The sequence below is a fragment of the Malaclemys terrapin genome, chromosome 1, assembly GCF_027887155.1.
Source record: "Malaclemys terrapin pileata isolate rMalTer1 chromosome 1, rMalTer1.hap1, whole genome shotgun sequence".
Classification (NCBI taxonomy): Eukaryota; Metazoa; Chordata; order Testudines; family Emydidae; genus Malaclemys; species Malaclemys terrapin.
In genome coordinates, this window is record NC_071505.1 from 19,613,615 (window position 1) to 19,632,233 (window position 18,619).

The 18,619-nt window shown below is 42.6% G+C and overlaps 1 protein-coding gene across 1 annotated transcript in view; it reads left to right on the forward strand.

Moving 5' to 3' along the window:
• Positions 1–18,619, forward strand: part of PCLO (piccolo presynaptic cytomatrix protein) — a 534,443-nt gene that overhangs the window by 14,967 nt on the left and 500,857 nt on the right. Inside the window, exon 3 of the mRNA XM_054016176.1 lies at positions 7,742–9,127. Within this exon, the coding sequence (XP_053872151.1) occupies positions 7,742–9,127 (1,386 nt within the window). The remainder of the gene's footprint in view (positions 1–7,741; positions 9,128–18,619) is intronic.

Sequence of the window (18,619 nt, forward strand, 5' to 3'; positions counted from 1 at the left end):
TCCAATATGTAGGCTGATCATTTTAAATAGAAAATACTCTAAAAGGCTTTTAAGTAAGTTACCACTAGCCCAGGAAACTCTTCTGTCCAGTTTTTAACACAAGTAAATTATAAATTAATCTGCATAGCTAAAGATGTCAACTGCAGTGAGCCATCTGCACTGGTATTACTGTTGCCCAGCAACTGTAATTTACTACTGCATCAGGTCATGTGATTTGGGATGCTGTTTTCTGGGTAATCACTGGGCAGGAAGTGTGGATGATTCCTTCTTTGAACAGAAAGGATAATCTGTTGTCAAATCCCAATGATATTCACTTGGTTGTATGCTTTTTATGCAGAACAGATGAACTTTTATTTGTTAACCGTTTGTGTTCTATACTGTTAGTGGTAACAGCTAATTTGGAACCTGTTGTTTTGTACGTATATTTGGCATTATTTTGCATTTGTCAACATTACATTTCATCTGCCTTTTTGTTTGCCTAATCACCCAGTTTAGTGAGATTCCTTTGTAACTTTTTGTGGTCAGCTTCGGACTTAACTGTCTTGAGTAATTTTGTGTCATCTGCCAATTTTGCCACCTTACTATTCACTGCTTTGTTTCCAGATAATTAATGAATATGTTGTCCCAGTACATAGCCTGGGGGGAGAATGCTATTTACCTCTCTCCATTTATTTCTACCTTTTGTTTCCTATCTTTTAACCAGTTACTGATTCATGAGAGGGTGTTCCCTCTTTTCTCATGACTGTTTAATTTGATTAAGAGACTATGGTGAAGGATCTCGTAAAGGGCTTTCTGAAAGTCCAAGTTCAGAATATCCACTGGATCACCCTCATCCACATGCTTGTTGAATGACCCCCTCAAAGAATTCTAATAGATTTGTAAAGGCATGATTTCCCTTTACAAAAGCTGTGCTGACTCTACTCCAACGTATCATGTTTAACTAGGTTTCTGATAATTCTGTTTTTTACTAAAGCCAACTTGCCTGTACTGAAGTTAGGCTTTCTGGCCTGTAATTGCCAGGATCGCCTCTGGAACATTTACAAAAAATGGCATTACATTTAGCTACCCTCCAGTCATCTGCTGCACAGACTGATTTAACTGATGCGTTACATACCTGAGTTTAGAATGGCCATGTCATCCCTGTTGTTTTTGGGCTGGAGCTGAACCGACTCCTGCTTTGCCCACTCCAGGATTCTGAAACTTAGCTTCTTATCTGTTATGATGTTTTACCAGCGTACATGAATTATTGCTGACTTGCATTTTTAGGGCCTAATATTATCTAGGTAAAAATTTGTTCTATAAATCAAGTTTAGATTCCTGTCTCTGGCTCCAGTTGGAGGCTTTGGGAGCCATAAACACATGTTTGTTCCCGTGCTGGGAATTGACTTCTAGGTCACGCTTCGGTGCAGAGTTGGGCCTTTTAAATACATTGGACCTGATTCTCATTTATACTGAGGCTCCTTTACAATCCCCTGCAGTGTAAAGGGTTCATAAATCTTTACCCTGTGCTGGGAATATACAGGGTCCGTATGTTTTCTACACCCTTTAAGGCTCCTTCACACTGCCAGGACACTTAGCGTAAATGATCATTAGTTTCATTATCTTAAAATGTAGCTTTGCTCTGAGAAATGGCTGTCAGAATAGCTCCATTTTTATTGTGTCTCAGTGAATGTTGTTTCAAATGTGCTCAATCTGAAATGTAAAGAAGATGTGGGGACCCTGCAGGTCAGCTAAAGCATTCTGTGACACCTGTGCTAGTCCAGTGCCTTCAATGGGTTTGCACAGGTGTAACCATTCTATTGATAATGCACAAGAAGGAGTAGAATCCAGCTCGTCCTGAGCTGTCTTGTCTCTGTAGGGCTAAGGAAAGTTAAACATGAAAGCAATAAATATGTATTTTTGTCACTGGAGTCAGCAGTTCTGACTCTGAATGGACAGAGAAAGAAGAGCTGTTGAATAAGATGGTACAGATTTTTCGTTCATGGTCACGCTTCATAGATGGTATTGCTAGAAAATAGAGAATACACTTACTTTGGAGCTCCCATTTTTAACTAGTACAGTCATTAGAAAGCTGTTATTATTTCTCTGAACATATGGCTCGTCTGTTTGTGAAATATATTTTAGTGTTTGCTTGTTATTTTGAAATAACATAATTTCACATCAGAGAGCTAGGAGATGAGGATAGTGGTTTTCATATTACAGTGCTGAAATCTGAACAAAAGTGTTACTAGGGATATGTGCAACAGGAAATCTGTTAAATTTTAACAGGGCTGAGGGGCAAGAGAAAGGAAGAAACCCATGGCAGATGCCAGACTTTTCATTGTATCTGTGGCAAAAAGTTTCATTGAAATTATTAAGGAAAGTATGTTTGGAAGCACATTAATCTGACGTGAGTCCTTAAGGATACTGAATTGTTGAAGTGGAAAAGAACAATCTTATTCTACTATGCTTGTGTCCATGAGATTTCAGTACAGGTTGTGCCAATGTTCCTTTCTTTATCGAAATCTATTTTCATTGATTTTAGAAAAACTCTCTTTGGAATGAACTTGGAGTGAAAGGCTTTGGACTGAAAGTTTTTAAATTTGAAATGATTGTGAAGGAGATAAAAGATTAAAAAAAATTGGTGGGGGGAGGAGGCGCAGATGACTATAGTTACTATTAGGGCAGTGTTCAGTTCCTTCACAGATGTGTGCAGCTATCTTGGATTTCTGTGCAAATCTCTCCTCGAGTTATTGGGTGCTTATTCTCAATATTTTGTCAGTCCTTTAAATAAAATGCCAGTCTCAAACACATTTCTATCACCATGTATGACACATACAGTCCTTATTTATGAAGCATTCTGGACTGTATCGTGGAGACTGGCTGATGCTCCCTGAATGCAGGTTACGGGGAGTATGAAAGGCTGTGTAAAGCTTATCTTTCACTCCTCTGGTCTTTCCATACTCCGTGCATTGCTGGTCTTGCCTTTCGGGTTAGAGCCATCTCAGGGAGTTGCAGATGGCCCCAAATGGCCAGAAACTAAGCCAAGAGATCAATATGGATGGAGATGATCTGGCAATGTCCCATTTTCCTTGTTATACTGGCAGAAGAGATGAAGAGGTGTAGCATAGGAGCCTCTACTCCACCAAAGAATCCACTGGGGTGATTGTTCCTTGGTCAATTACACTAGCTTCAGATCAGTGGTGAGGCCACACTGCACTAGAGGGTTTGGCCATTTTTGGCTCTGGGAAGAAATACATATAACTTAGAGTTTGGGATTTGGGCCAGGGCATTGCTGCCCATGACACATTGCTCTGACTGCTGACTCTTTCTCCTTTTATGATGATGGTCATTGAATAGAGGGGAAATGGAGAGTGAGGCGCTCACCCTCCCACAATGCAAATTTTACATTCTCTGTAAAAATATGGAAGAGCAGCCCTGGATATAGCCCAAGCCTACTCCCGTTGAAATCAAAAGCAAACTCTTTGATGGCAGTAGACACATGATCAGGCCCATATTTCAATATGTTTTAGTTGATAAAATACAGCTCTTAACCTAATTTATTTTACAACTCCTTCAGTTAAAACACGTGCAAACTACAGTTCTTTGAGTTTAAGATGAAATGTATTGGTTATAATGGCTTTGGGGTTCTGGCACTTAATTCCTCCAACTAAAATGCCTGGGAGGAATTTATGGCTAAAACAGAGGGATTAAAAAAACGTAAAATCTGTTTTTCTTTCTTAATTTCAGTTGTAGAAGTTATTCATTAACTTTTATTTTAAAAGCTTTATTTTGATTCAGAAAGTACAAAATAAAAAATGAAAACCTAGAATACAGAGGCAGTTAACATTGTTGGTGCTCAAGTTATAATATATTGCAAACTTCAGAACAGAGTGGACTCATATTTATTTATTTAGATTCTAATTGGACACTATAATCAGGCTGGACTTAACTAGGTGCTGTGTTTACCATTCATTGTATCACATGGTGAAGAAAGCATTTGATAAAATTAAAAGGACATCATTATTTTTTTAAATGACTTTATTGGTGGTAAGAGAGACAAGGTGAGTGAGGGAATTTCTTTTATTGGATCAACGTCTGTTGGTGAGAGAGACAGGCTTTCAAACTTACACAGCACTCTTCTTCAGGTCTCGGAAACGAACTCAGTGTCACTGCTAAATACAAGGTGGAACAGATTGTTTACCAAAAGTAATTACCATAATACATGTTTCAAGGGACCATATAAGGGGAAGTGACCCATTAACACCCCTCCAGTCATAGGAAGAAAATGAAGGGGATGGGAAGAAACAGCTGGATGGAGTTATTAGTGGGTTACAGATTGCTGTAATAAGTCATAAATCCATCTGATTAGTCCCTGATTTTTAGTGTCTAGCAAAGTTATGAATTTAAGCTCCCAGGCTTGTCTTTTGAAAGTGTTGTGCAAGTTTCCTTTGATGATGAGGACAGATAGGTCAGATATTGAATGATGACTTTGTGAAAAGTGTTCACCCATAGGTGCTAGGGTGTTTTTGTCTTTTATCATTTTCCTCTGTGAGTTCATTGGAGAGTGTAGTGATTGTTTAGTTTCACCCATATAGTTTGCTATTGAGGCATTTAGTGCACTGGATGAGGTACACCCCATGTTGTGATTGGTATGGATCCTGAAAGGTATGTTGTGTGGGGTGTTGATCATTGTAGCAGTGGAGATATGTCTGCAGGTTTTTTATCTGTTGTTCTGTCAGGGTCTGATGCCGCTTTGAGTTGGTGTGTCCTGGTCTGTTGGGAACTAGCTGCTGAAGGTGAGCTTGCAGGGATTGGGGGTTGTTTGAAGGCCAAAAGAGGGGGTTCAGGAAAGCTTTCTTTCAGGATGGGGTCCCCATCAAGTATGGGTTGTAGTTGTTTGATGCTACTCTATATGAGTTCTGTGTGGAGTGGTAGGTGACAACTAAGAGTGTGCAGTCGAAGGGGGTTTTATTTCTGTATTGAAACAGGTTCTCTCGGGGTATTTGGGTGACCTGTTCCATGAGGTAATCTACTTCTCTGGTGGAGTGTCCTAGTTTGGTGAAGGTGTTTTTGAGCATCTTAAGGTGTATATCCTGGACTTTCTCCTCAGAGCATATTCTGTGGTATCTGAGTGCCTGGCTGTAGATAACCAATTTCTTGGTGTGTTTGGGGTGGTTACTGGATCTATGAAGATGGGTGCAATGATCTGTGGGTTTTTTTGTATATAGTTATCTGTAGGGCTCCATTTTGTGGAGCTGATCTTGGTGTCCAGGAAGTTGATGCTGGTGTGGGAGTGTGCCATAGAGAGTTTTATAGATGGGTGATGGTGGTTGAAGTTGTGGTGGAAATCTATGAGGGAGTTTAAGTCATCTGTCCAGAGGATGAAAATATCATTGATGTATCTCAGGTATATCATTGGCTTTGTGGTGCATTTGTCCAGAAATTCTTCTTCAAGGTAGCCCATGAAGAGGTTGGCGTATTGGGGAGCCATCCTAGTGTCCAGGTCTGTGGTACTATTGCTGGTAAAATCAGAAGTTAGGACGAAAATAGCAACACATTTTATTCATTGAGGTTACTTTGATATGTATCATTTAAGCCATCAAAATACGACTTCAGAGCCTTTGCGCCTGCCCTATGTACAGCAGTAAATTTCATTCTTTTTTAAGTCAGTCAGCTGAAATTAAACTGGCCTGTTTCAGTTTTGTTTTTAGTCAGTTTCACTTTTTGGCTGCCTGCACTAATCAGATTTGAGTTGCGAACGCTGCAGAGGAGTGTTTAAACACAAACCAAAAACAGTCTTAGGAAGACAAAAGACGGTGTCAGTATGACAACATTCATACTAATACAGTTTTGGTTATTGCTAAACCTACATCTGGGGCCGAAGCAGTTATTGTTGTTGAGATCGTCTTCCATAACATATGTATATTGTACATATCTGAATAGTTAGAGACAATCTAGGTGGTGTTTAAAGATACTGTGTCGAAATGTTAAAATCCCTTTTCTGGTCATTGTTGAAAATGTGTTGCTGGGTAAGTACAGAGGGAAATGTAGTAATTAAAAAGCAGTCTGGGCCAATTCAGTTTTCATTTCCATGGGTGCAACTTGCAGTGAATTCAATGGGAGTTGCACACACTTGAAGTGGAAGCTGAAGTTGTCTCTTAATTATTTTGTCCTGTAAGCTTGGCTCATCCCCTTGAATACCAAAACCTTCATCACATAAAATGTCCTAGTTTTCACCTTGGTCGGTGGTAGGGAGGAGCTTTTGCAAGTCTGGGGAAGGAGCAGGATGCATGAATCTCCTCTCACCTGGGGCAGCCAAGATCCTATAAGGAATTCTGTACTACCCCTGTGATCTGCCCCTGTGAGCAGCTCCCTTTGTCCCTTGGCAGTGTGGCTTATGCAGAAGATGTGATATCACTGGCTTCGTGGCTGAACCTGTGTCCTACTTTCCCCTCCAAAGGGAATAGAGAGTGTGGAGGAATAGGAGATAATGCTGTAATGAGCAGAACTAACTCTCCTGCTGGAAATCGTCGCCATGCAGGATACCATGCCAAACTGAGTAGCAATGAAAAGCATGGGGAATGCCATGTGGAGCAGATGTTTTCCTGGCTTCATCTCCCTCTTCCTCTGGCCTGACATGTCCTTTCTGAAATCCTATGGTGCCCCAACCGCAATTGTGCAGATAGCCTTCAGGGGAAAACAATGCTGTATTTGTTCTGCTCTTCTCTCTTAAAACAGTTATGGGGGCATAAGAAGAGAGCAAGAATGGTCCAGAGATTAGGGTCGTAACCTGTGACTCAGAAGAGCTCAGTTCAATTCTTTGCTCTGCCATACTTCCTGTGAGCCTTTGGGCAAGTCATGTACTCTGTTCCCCATCTGTAAAATAGCATTTATTTCCCTCACAGGGTTGTTGTGAGGTGAAATACATTACAAATTGTGAGGTTCCTGGATACTACAGTAATAGAGGCCTAGAGGTACAGAAAATAGATGAATTATTTACCTTATTCCTTCCCTTTGTGCTGAATAACGAAGAGTACAATGGGGCTTATGGTAATTACTTTTGGATCTAGTAAGCCTAATAATGATATGATTGCAGGAACACATAATTATGGTTCATGTAGGGCCATCATTTTTAAGCAGAGCTCCTCATTCATTTCAGATGAAGACTTGTGCTCAGAAGTTGATGGTATGAAATGGGTCTACATAAATATATGGAATTGATTAGCACACCTCTATTGTTAGTTCAATATGTGCATATAGAGCACCACTATGACTTTTTTGCTGCTATTATATAAAACATAACCAAAACTATAAACTAGACCAGGAACTTGATAATTGCACAGTTAAAGGTAATTATGCATTCACTTTTGTCCTAATCATTATAATTATGCTTTCAATTGGCAGCATTCATTTGCCAAACTATTTTTTGAGTATTATTATTATTTCATTAATTATTACTGTTTTCTTTTTTAACTTTTTTTTGGCAAATCAGTATTGCTGATGAATCAATGCTGGCAAATCAATGCTTCCCCCATCAATTTCCACAGTGCCTGAAGTGTGGACTTGTTCTGATGGCCTGGACTGCAGGAATCAGAAGTGAAATGAAAAATTCAGTTGTATTTTTTAACCATAAAGCAATATTTAGTGGTAATATTTCCCCCTCTTTTGTTGAACTTTTATCTGATTTACTAATTCTAGCCAAAAGTTGATTTACTAATATTAGCATTGCATGACCCTAATTGTAAATCTTTTTCTGCAGGTTAAAGAATGGCTCTGTTTAAACTGCCAGATGCAAAGAGCACTAGGTGGTGATTTAGCTTCAGTTCATGGTCCTGTGCCACAGCCTCTTCCGCCCAAACAGAAGACAACCTTTCCACCTTTAACAACCAAACCATCCTCCCAGCCCCAGCAGCCTACTCAAAAGAAAGATATTTCTCAAACACCTGCTCCTTCCCAGCCCCCAGAGCCTAAAAAGCCCCCACCACTGACAAAGCAACCGTCCATGCCTGGCTCTCCCCCTGTGAAATCAAAGCAGCCACCCACTGAGCCTGTTACCCCGCACATCTCTCAGCAAATTGAACCCACTCCAAAATTTGGCCAGATCAAGCCAACTTTGGTTGAAGATAAGCAAAAGAAGCCCACAACTGACGGTGTGCCTACCTCTTCAGCATCCGGTCTGAAACAGGAGTCACAAGGTCCCAAAGCTCCATCAACTCAACAGAAAGCAATGGAACCTCAGAGATCAGAACATGCCAAGCTATTTCAGGACACCCATCTGGCTGGGGATAAAGCTGTCCTGCCAGATTCCAAAACCTTACCACAGGCGTCGCGGCAAAAGTCAGATCCTAAATTTGTTTCTCGCCCTGGATCAGACACTAAAGGTCAAAAAGCTGTTGAGCCAACACAAATGAAAGAAGACCCTAAGAAGACACAAATAAAAGTAACCCCAAAACCCGATGCCAAGCAGGTTCCAAAAGGACAACAAGCAGCTGTAGGCCCAAAGCCTACCCCAGTGCAGCCAACACCTCACCCTCAACAGCCTCAGAGAGCTCAAGAGCAACCAAGGCGTTTCAGTCTAAATCTGGGAGGTATTACTGACGCCCCTAAACCACAGCCTACAACTCCACAAGAAACAGTTACTGGGAAACTCTTTGGATTTGGCGCTTCAATCTTTAGCCAGGCTTCAAATTTAATCTCCACATCAGGCCAACAAGGAGCTCAATCCTCGGGCCCTCTACTGGGGCCTGCTACTAAGCAACCCCCTCTGCCATCTCAGGTACCACCCAAAGAGGCCAGTCAGGCTCAGCCATCTCCAAAAGCAGCACCTGTGAAAAAAGAAGCCAAGCCTCCTGTGACAGAAAAATCACAGCCACCCAAGTCAGATAACGTTGTAACCGTTAAAGGATCTGAATTAGAAAAGAAACCTATTGCTGCTAAAGACAGCAAGTCTCACATTGCTGAATCTACAAAAACTGCTGGGCCACCGGGACTGGAAAAAACTACTCTACCTAAATCAACTTGTACTCTTTGTAAAACTGGACTAAACATTGGTTCTAAGGATCCTCCCAACTTTAATACATGTACAGAATGCAAGACTATTGTGTGCAATCTCTGTGGATTTAACCCGATGCCGCACATAGTTGAGGTACGCAGTGGCATTTATATTTACTCTATATATGTTAGTAACTGGTTTTCTAGATTGTGAATGTCAAAGCATATTTTTAATTAACAAGTGGTGCTGAACAATTCTAATGCTTCATTTGAGAGCTTGTATTTTTTTAATTAAATATTTCTGAAACTTGGAGGGTAGTCAAAAGCTACTTTAGATTAATTTCCTGTATTTTAAAGGCAGCTACTGCAGTAGATCTCCTAGGTTTTGAGGCAAAGGTAGACTAATAATGATGATGATTACTGAACCCTTTGAAATTAGAGGTATTATAGCATGGCAGATTATTGTACTCATTCTTTGGAGCTCACCCGGGGGTAAAAGTTCTCTTTCATGTCTGTCAGTATAGCAACGTTAACATGGTTTATTCCCCTCTCCTCCTCCTTTGATCAGTGAGCACTATTGAATGAAAGGATTTATTAATTGTTAGTCACTTTTCCCCAGCACAGTCTTTTAACTTCTCCCTAAATCTGTTAGGCAGAGTTGTACCTATACCTTCAGGTTCCATTAATCACATTCTGACTCTTGACTGTATGTGGGAGGCAGACTCATTTTTATGTGCCCAAACCCCTGAAGTTTGAGGGATATGTGTGTACAAAGTGGGGCAGGATTTAAACAGGCAACGATCAGAAAAGCATTTAACTGATAAAAGGACTGGAGTTTGAATGGGATTGTTCATTGTTAAAATACGACAGTATGGGTAGTTTCTTTTCCATGTAGCTATGCAGCAAAATGTTTCCACAAAAGACAATTATTGGGTCAGGTTTAACTTTTGTAACCATCATTCTTTCCAAAAAGGCAACATTTGATCATTTATTTATTGTTCTTTCTTGCAAGGGATTTTTGAAAAAGAGGGAAGGGGTAAGGAACTTTGTCAACTTATAAGCAGGGCAGAAAAATGCCATACTTTCTTTATTGACTTAGCAAGACCTTACTTGGTAAAAATAGACCACCAGCAAAATACTTGCAGGTAATTCAAGTGTGTAACTCAATCTACTTAGTACCTGAGAAAATAAACTATTAGTTAAGGGTGTTTGGTATCCAAGTAAATAAACTAGAAATGGCTATCTGGGTTAGATCATTGTGACATCACTGCCATAGCATGAGTAGAAGCATAGGAAGAATACTGAAAAGAAAAGAACATTCAATGTGTGTGGACTTTATTATCCTGGATTCTCTTCCACCACAGTATTGCCAACCCTTGAGAGTGTGGAAAACCTGAGTCAGAGCTTCTTCCCCTTCAAAAAACCCCAAACTAAACAAACAACAAACTCTCATGTTTTTGTGTCGGTCGTCTGAATTTTTCAGTTTTTAGGGCAGAAATCCTGCACCTCCAGAATTTGAGATAATTTGGGTTTAAAATTCAGGTAGAGATTTTTCAAAAGTGACAAAAGGATTCAGGTGCAAAAGTCCCATTACTTTTAATGCGGCTTATACTCCTAAATCCCATCATCACTTTTGAAAGCCCCACACTTGGCTGTTAAATAAATGCATTCACAAAAATGTGAGGCTTCCCCCTGACTTCCCTGCTGGTTTCATGTACCTTCTCCTAACACTTCAGGTGGGAAACTGGCATGCTATTTCCTGTTTTCCTCCCTTATCACTGTCCAACCTTCCTGCCTGGACTCCTCCTGTCAGCCTCCTAGTATTCCTCTCTCCCATATCTCCCTTTCTGCTCCCCTTAATATTCACCCCCACATTCTCTTCCCTTCAAAGTCTCCTTCCATTTCTGCTCAGTTTCCTGCCTGTTATAATCTCTTTCACTCTCTCTCACAATATCCAGCACCTCACATTCTAATTTCCTTCCCCTTTAGTCTGTTTGCCCCCATGTCTCTCCTTCCCACCTAGTTGTCTTCCTTTTTCCCACATTCCTTTGTCTATTTTCCTTCCTGAACTGCAAATTTCCTTAGCTGCTGTCCCATTCCTATGTTACCCTGCACGCCCTTTTCTGTTACTCATACCCCATGGTTTCCATCTTACTTGCTTCTTTCCTCTACTTCCCTCCCTCATTTAGCAAGCCACTCTAGCTAAGTGTCTTTGTCTCCTCCTGGCCACACATTTTGAAGAGGATGCAGGGTTCTGTCCCCTTGAGAAGAATGGGAGGTGGTAATCCTTTTCCAATGGGCAAAAAATCATGAGGAAGCCCAAGTAATCCAGACATAAAAACCACCTGAAATTGTGAAAATTGCAAGTAATATAATGGGAGTTAGCATTGTATTCATTCTGTAGTGCTCAATACAGCTGGAGTGTGATGTGTTCTGTCAAGGGACAAACAGCTAGTCACATTGCGTTTATTACCAAACTTCACATTGTCCAGCAACTATTTTGGAAGGGAGAGCGGGGAGTGCTTTATATGGGGATCAGAGGAAGGAATGCTCATAGTTGTTAGAATGAGATCGTGAGGGAAATTTCACTCCCTCTGTTTAACACACACACTCTCCTTTTATCCTTACTCTCAGGGCTGGCCCACAACATTTTGGCACCAGAGGCAGGCAGCTCAAATGACACCCCCATGCCTCCTCGCTTGGACCAAAACTTTGAAAGGTCTCAATTCTGCCTTCTTCCTGTTCTGCTCCTCTCATGGTACTGCTCTGCTACCTACCCCAATAAAGGAGAACTAACAACTTAAAATGCTTTGTTCAAAAATTTTAAGTAACACTTAACTTTCAAATGCCTGAACAGCAAATGTAATTTTTCTGGTCTGCATAGTAAACACTGGCATTTTTATCTGTTTGCATAATCCAAGTGGTGCTTTCTGTGCCTTCTTGGTTGCAAAGATTTGAACTGCTTCCTTAAGGTCCACAGTCTGGGACAGCTCATGCTCTATTGAGATGGTTGCAAGGTCGACCAGCCTCTCCTGTGTCATTGTGGAGCGTAGATGTGTTTTTATTAACTTCAGCTTGGAGAAGCTGCATTCTCCACTGACAACTGTTATAGGAAGTGTTAGAAGCATGCACAGCGCATTTGGAAAGAGGGTGGTCATCTTATTTGTGCACATATATTCCAGAACAGCCTTTGGAGTTGATCCTACTGAAATGTAGCTTGAAAGGGCTTTCAGTTCATCACCTAAATCACTCACATTAATATTGCACATGTCATCATGCGTCAACACTGTCTCTAGTCCCCTATTGCTGGTGTAGGTCTTCTTCAGGTATAGTGAGGAGTTTTGGAACATCCTACGACATCCCAAATATACTGCTGTGTTCCTTGAGCTGCATGAAAAGTTCTTCAACTGACTGTATTGCACAATCTAGCACCTGATTAAAGAATTCAACTTTGAATTGTTGTTTGGGGTCTCTTATGGGATTATCCCGTGCCTCGTAATCAAAATGTCTTCTTCTTTGGTGACTCTTGTATTCTTGAATGGGTGGGAAAATAGCTTCAGTGTGAAGTTCCTCTGTCAACTTCTATGCACTCTTCAGAACGTTTTGAAATCCCTCATCTGACCGATAAGACTGTAGGTATGACTTTGCTTTGTCCAGTTGTTCCATTGCTCCAGATATATCAAGGTCAACACCTTGGAGTCTCTTGCTTACAACATTTATTTCAAACAGTACGTCATGCCACAACACTAAGCCACACAGAAATTTGAAGTTATGTATGTTTCTGGTGATTCCATTTCCCTCTGCCACTGTTCTCCCACAAACAGTTCCTGTCATAGCATTATCTTCCATAATGGCAACTATGGCATCATCTATCTTCCCAATTTGGTGTTTGATAGGCTTTATATCCTCCACTCGACTTTCCCAGCATGTGGCACTCAATGGTTTCAGTGTCAGAGAGGATGTTCCCAGATGTTGCTTCAAAATTTGCCATCGATGAGTTGATGCAGAGAAAAATACATAGATGCTTTGAATTACTTTAAAAAACTCGGCAACTTCACTGATGCAACTCGGCTGCATCACTGAACACCAAGTTCAATGAATGAGAACTGCATGGGACAAAAAAAGCTCCAGGGTTTAACTCTTGGATCTGTGTATGCACTTCTCTGTTCTTTCCTCTCATGTTGGCACCATTATCGTAGCCCTGACCTCTCATGTCAGCTATCGCAATTCCCGTATCTTCCAGCTTTTTAAGAAGCACATTTGTCATACCAGCTCCAGTAGTATCACTTTTCTTCCAGAATGTGCATGGTTACATCCATTTGAGATGGAGATATGGATGCTACAATAGCTGCCAAGTCACCTGCACTCTTAACTGGAAGATCACCACTCACATCTTCACTGGGGCCGGAAGGCTCACCGTGAACATTTGTGTCTATATATCTCAGGAAAGCTCCTTCCTGCTTAGATAGAAAAGCTTCCTTTGCTTTCTTTCTTTTTCTGAATGCTCTTCTTTCACTCATGACTGCTGTTCTGTGCCAGCTATAGTGGCTCTCAACACTCAGTTGAAGGGAACAAATAAGCAGGCTAGTAGCAGGGCCTGAGTGAAGGAAGATATCAGCATCTTAAGAGTATAACTGGCTCCTACTACTTCAGTTGACTGCCTGTTCTCCTCAAGTGGATTCAGAGAAGCAGCAGGAAACAGGATGCTCCCTGAGAAGTTGGTGTTAATCAGTCCAGGCTCCTGGGGGTGCTAGAGAGGTACATAAGAGGCTCCTCCTCCTCTCTCTCCCTGAAGCTCCTGCTGCTTTCTGTTATTCCCTCTCACCTTTTGTCCTGCTTGTCTGTTATGTCTCCTCCTTCCTCCAGCACTCCACCATCTCTGTGCATCTAGAGCAGAGAGAATACATATGCACCAGCAGCAGACACAATTTTCTACACTCTGGGTCTAAGTGGCACCGCTCCCGCCCCCTTCCCCCCGCAGTCTGGCACCTGAGGTGACTGCCTCAGTTCGCCTCATGGTAAGGCCAGCCTGCTTACTCTCTGAGTTCCAATCTAGAAAGACCAAATTCGGCTGTTTTAAAGTCTGTATCTTTCCTTTTTGTAAAAAAATCCTTCTGCCTCTTTATACTGAAGTCAGGATGGGTTTTGGATCAGAAAACAATGCAAAATTAGTCCTAAAATGAGCTTTATTTTGCAGTTGCTAATGCACCAGGGTCGTTCTTACTGGTGGTTGTGCATCAGTCTATGAATTGTTACCTGGTACCTGTCAAAACATGAGATGTGTCCTTTCATCACTTGGGAAACCAGAGGGAAAGCTTTGGGTATGGATAATAGAGAAGGGCCTGGAGGGTGACACAGGAATGAAGGCAGCATCTACGCAAATGTGTTTGAGTGATTCTGATCCTGCCCCATTTAAGGAGTGCACAGTGAGGCTCAAAGAGCAAGAAAACGCATGTTGAGTTGACAAATACTCAGGAAAATCTAACCGACCAGTGTATGTCAGTCTTTGGGTACTTTTAACATGGAATATCCAACATGCAGCCTGCTATCATGCTGTGGACAAAGGTGGCTGATACTTACGAGGGAACGAGATGCCAGTTTATAATAAAGGATATTTGTTCCTGTCGTTATGTGACAGCACCTCACCTTTTAAAGAGTATTTCCTTCTCTGAATCTATTGAAAACAATCCCTGTGCTGATGAGCTCCAGTTAAACCTACAAGGCCAGTCTCCCAGCGGCAGGGCCGGCTCTAGGTTTTTTGCTGCCCTAAGCAAAAAAAAAATTTGGCTGTCCCCTACCCCAACCCTGGGCTCTCTCCCTCCCCCCGCCCCTGAACCCTCCTTCTGCCCCAGCCCTGGGTCACTGGTAACTCACTCCTAGGGTGAGTCGTGCAGCAGGAATTTTGGATGTGCACAGAACACAGGCAGGATTGGTTCCCATATGGTTACAGAACTGCAGTAAAATGGAACAATTTTCAGCTTGTGTGATTGGAGGATATCTGGATGCATATTATAAGACTGTCCTACATAAATGAGGAAAAGCTGAGGTGCCTTTATTAGTCTTTTGTTCCACTCTTTGTTTCTATGGGGAATTTGCCAATGCAATATCATGTCTTCCTTTTAAACAAATAAAACTAAAAAAAAAAAAAAAAAGGCAATGGCTGTTGAAAATAGCAATTCCAGTCCTAATAACCACTGGGAAGCATTTCTTGCTCAATTTCATCCTACCTTTTCTACAGCAAGTTACAGTGGATCAGTACATTTGGTTTGGGAGAAATGAAGTAACAGCTGCCCAAATTGAGCTTGAGCACTCCTGAATTTTGAGGTGTTCAAATCTGGAAGGTAGGTGCTAGATTCCTTTTCTGAATATTAGCTAAATCTGGAAAGGAAAAGTCAATTTCTGCTTCCATGGCTCAGAAGTGTAAATCCTCCTATTTGCCTGGTACTGTATCTAAAGCTGCCCAGGTCCTTTAGTAGAGCCTCCCCTCCCTTACTTTTCATTTTAAATTCTAGTGGGATCCATGTACCTCCCTTGCTAGCCTTCAGACAGAGAGGGCACTGTCCATTTAGTCCACCCAATTCCTTCTTGGGGGCTGCAAGGTGAGGTCACACCAGTATCCCTAATCCAGTCTGGGGAAGTCTTCTGAAAGGGATATCTGGGCCAAAGCCTACTCCTTGGGCATACTACTAGGGTTATCATTTGTCCGTATTTTCACAAACATGTCCGGCTTTTTTAGTTTTAAATGGCCATCGGGAGGAATTTTGTAAAACTCTCAAAAGGTCCGGGATTTCCCTCCCAATGCAGAGCGCGGTGCGGCTGACAGGGCGGCTCGACCGGATGAAGCTGCTCGCATGGGGCCTCCAGCAGCCAGAGCCCCTCCCCTGCAGCCTCAGCGCGCTACGCCGGCAGCACTTGGGGGGGCGGCGGGGCTGTGCGCTCCGTAGGGGACAGCAGCAGCGTGTCTGCGGCAGCGTGTCAGGCTCCGTGCGGAGCCCAACATACTGGTCTGAGCAGCATGGTAAGGGGGCCGGAGGGTTGGAGAAGGGGTAGCGGGTCCCGGGGGGGGGAGTCAAGGAACAGGGAGCGGGGGGGGGTTAGATGGGTTGGGAGTTCTAGGGGGCCCTGTCAGGGGGCAGGGGTGTGGAGAGGGGTCAGGGCAGTCAAGGGACAGGAAGCTGGGGGGATTGAATGTGTCGGGAGTTCTGGGGGGGGGCCTGTCAGGGGTCAGGGTTGTGGAGCAGGCTTGAGGCAGTCAAGGAACAGGGAGCGGGGGGGTTGGATGTGTCAGGGGTTCTGGGGGGGGCTGTCAGGGGATGGGGGTTTGGAGAGGGGTCGGGGCAGTCAGGGGACAGGGAGCATGGGGGTTGGATGGGGTGGAGGTTCAAGGAGGCAGTCAGGGGCAGGGAGAAGGGGGGGTTAGATGGGTCAGGGGTTTGGGCGGGCAGTCAGGGGACAGGCAGCAGTTGGATAGGCGTGGGAGTCCTGGGGGTCTGTCGGGGGCGGGGGTGTGGATAGGGGCCAGGGCAGTCAGGGGACAGGTAGAGGGTGGGATCCTAGGGGGGCAGTTAGGGTGGGGGGGGTCTCAGGTAGGGGCAGTCGGGGACAAGGAGAAAGGAGGCTTAGATAGGGGGTGGGGTCCCGGGGGGTTGTTAGGGGCGGGGGTCTTGGGAGGGGGTGATCAGGGGACAAGGAGAAGCGGGGCGTTGGATGGGTTGGGATTTCTGTGGGGGGCAGTCAGGGGGTGGGAATTGGGAGGGAGTGGATGAGGGCGGGGCTACCCTCCCCACCCTGTGGAGTGTCCTCTTTTTTGAATATTAAAATATGGTATCCCTACCCTTCACAGTGCAGCTCTCCATTCACAGAAAGCTGCAGCATGAGGTCTCAGCTACCTCACTCCCTCCCCCTCCCTTTCCTGTTGATAGCGGCCAAGGGAATGCTGGGAAATGTAGTTCTTTCCCTGCTCCAGGGCTGGCTCTATAGGCAGGGAGCTAACCAAGGAACAACAGCTCCCAGGCCCCCCCTGGTGGTTCTCAGCTCCCAGGCTGGATCCCTGCCGCCGCTGCAAATGGGCCGCCCCAAGCACCTGCTTGCTTTGCTGGTGCCTAGAGCCGCCCCTGCTCAGCGGGTGTAAATCAGCGAAGTTCCATTGATATCAATGTAGCTGCACTGATTTTCACAAACTGAGGGTATGGCCCAGATTGTCTTTTTTTAAAAAAGAAGTGATTGCTCTTTTTTCTCATTTGTTGATCTAGCAGTCAAATATTTATTTACCTAAATGATAATTTATCTCTGAAGTAAACAACAAAGAATAATTAAATAAATTACACTTGATAGATTTCAAAGACTTGCAGGGGCACATAAATCTGCTTCATTAACACAGATCTGAGCCACTGTTCTTATCCTACCATTTACACAATGGGGAGGAGCATTGTTTACCGACTGTTTAATTAGCTTTCCTGTGGGTTTCCAGCTCAGGTAGTTGGAAGCAGTTCTATTTTTAGTAACAGAATACAAGAAAATTGCAACTGTCAAAGCTCAGAAATGAAGACCATGGCAACGACCATTTTGTGCATTTAAAGCTCAGTGTAGTTTTTGAGAAAATACTGAACAGGATCAGAACTGGGTGGCTAATGTAATTGTTTGACATGCTGCGGGGGTGTGGGTAGGGGGGGTGGCAGGAGGGAGGCATCGTGCCATGAAATAGTGTGGCAATAAACTACAAGGAGGATTTTCAAAAAAGGAAGGTGAGTTAGAAACATCCAGAGGGAAAAGCTAGGACATTAAAATAATAGAATCAGGATAGATCCTCTATAAATATAACATCTTAATATAATCACATAGCCTATGAACAAAAAAGGAAGCAAAATGATATATGTGGTGTGTATATAACGTTAGCATATGCAGTATGCCTAATCTAATAGAAATGCCAAGGGAACAACAGACCTAGAGTTCTTTAGTCTTTTGATAGCTGTAAAATTATCCATAGATATTGGAAGGAAAAAATCGTTCCATCTGTGAAAGAATTTATTATGGAAATGGTAAGAAGAATATTTTTGGAATGGAAAATAAGTTTGGGAGAATTTTTGGGGAAAATGGATGTAATTTCTAAAACCTGTGAAGGAACTATAATTCTAAGAAAGGGATATGCGCATGAAGACATAGCTGACATATGACAATCTTAAATAGGGGAAAGGAATATTTATTATTAGGCTTATTTGATGGGCTTGTCTTCTGTGTAAAATTCTACAATTTGACTAATAAATGGAATGTTAATGTTTTTGCTATCTTGGGCCCCGACTTGTATTTACTAGACTTTATTAACATTAATACATAAATAATGATCTTCCCCAAAATAAAACAATGGTGAAGGGGGTGGGGAAAGTGGCTACATTGTGAAGTCCTTCCCCAGGCAAACTTGGTGGTATCATAAAAGAGAAGAACTTAGCAGGATTCAAAGATCAGCCATTTATTTGGGCAATGAGAGCACCCAGAGTTATAATACAAAATATGAAAAAAAATAAAGTTTTGCAATGAATATAAACCTTCATGCTTCAAGACCTAAACAAACTTCTAACTTTTGGAGCTAGCAGGACATTTTCCATGATCCCATAACCGCATACTGCAGGGTCTCTTGTACTTTTCTCTG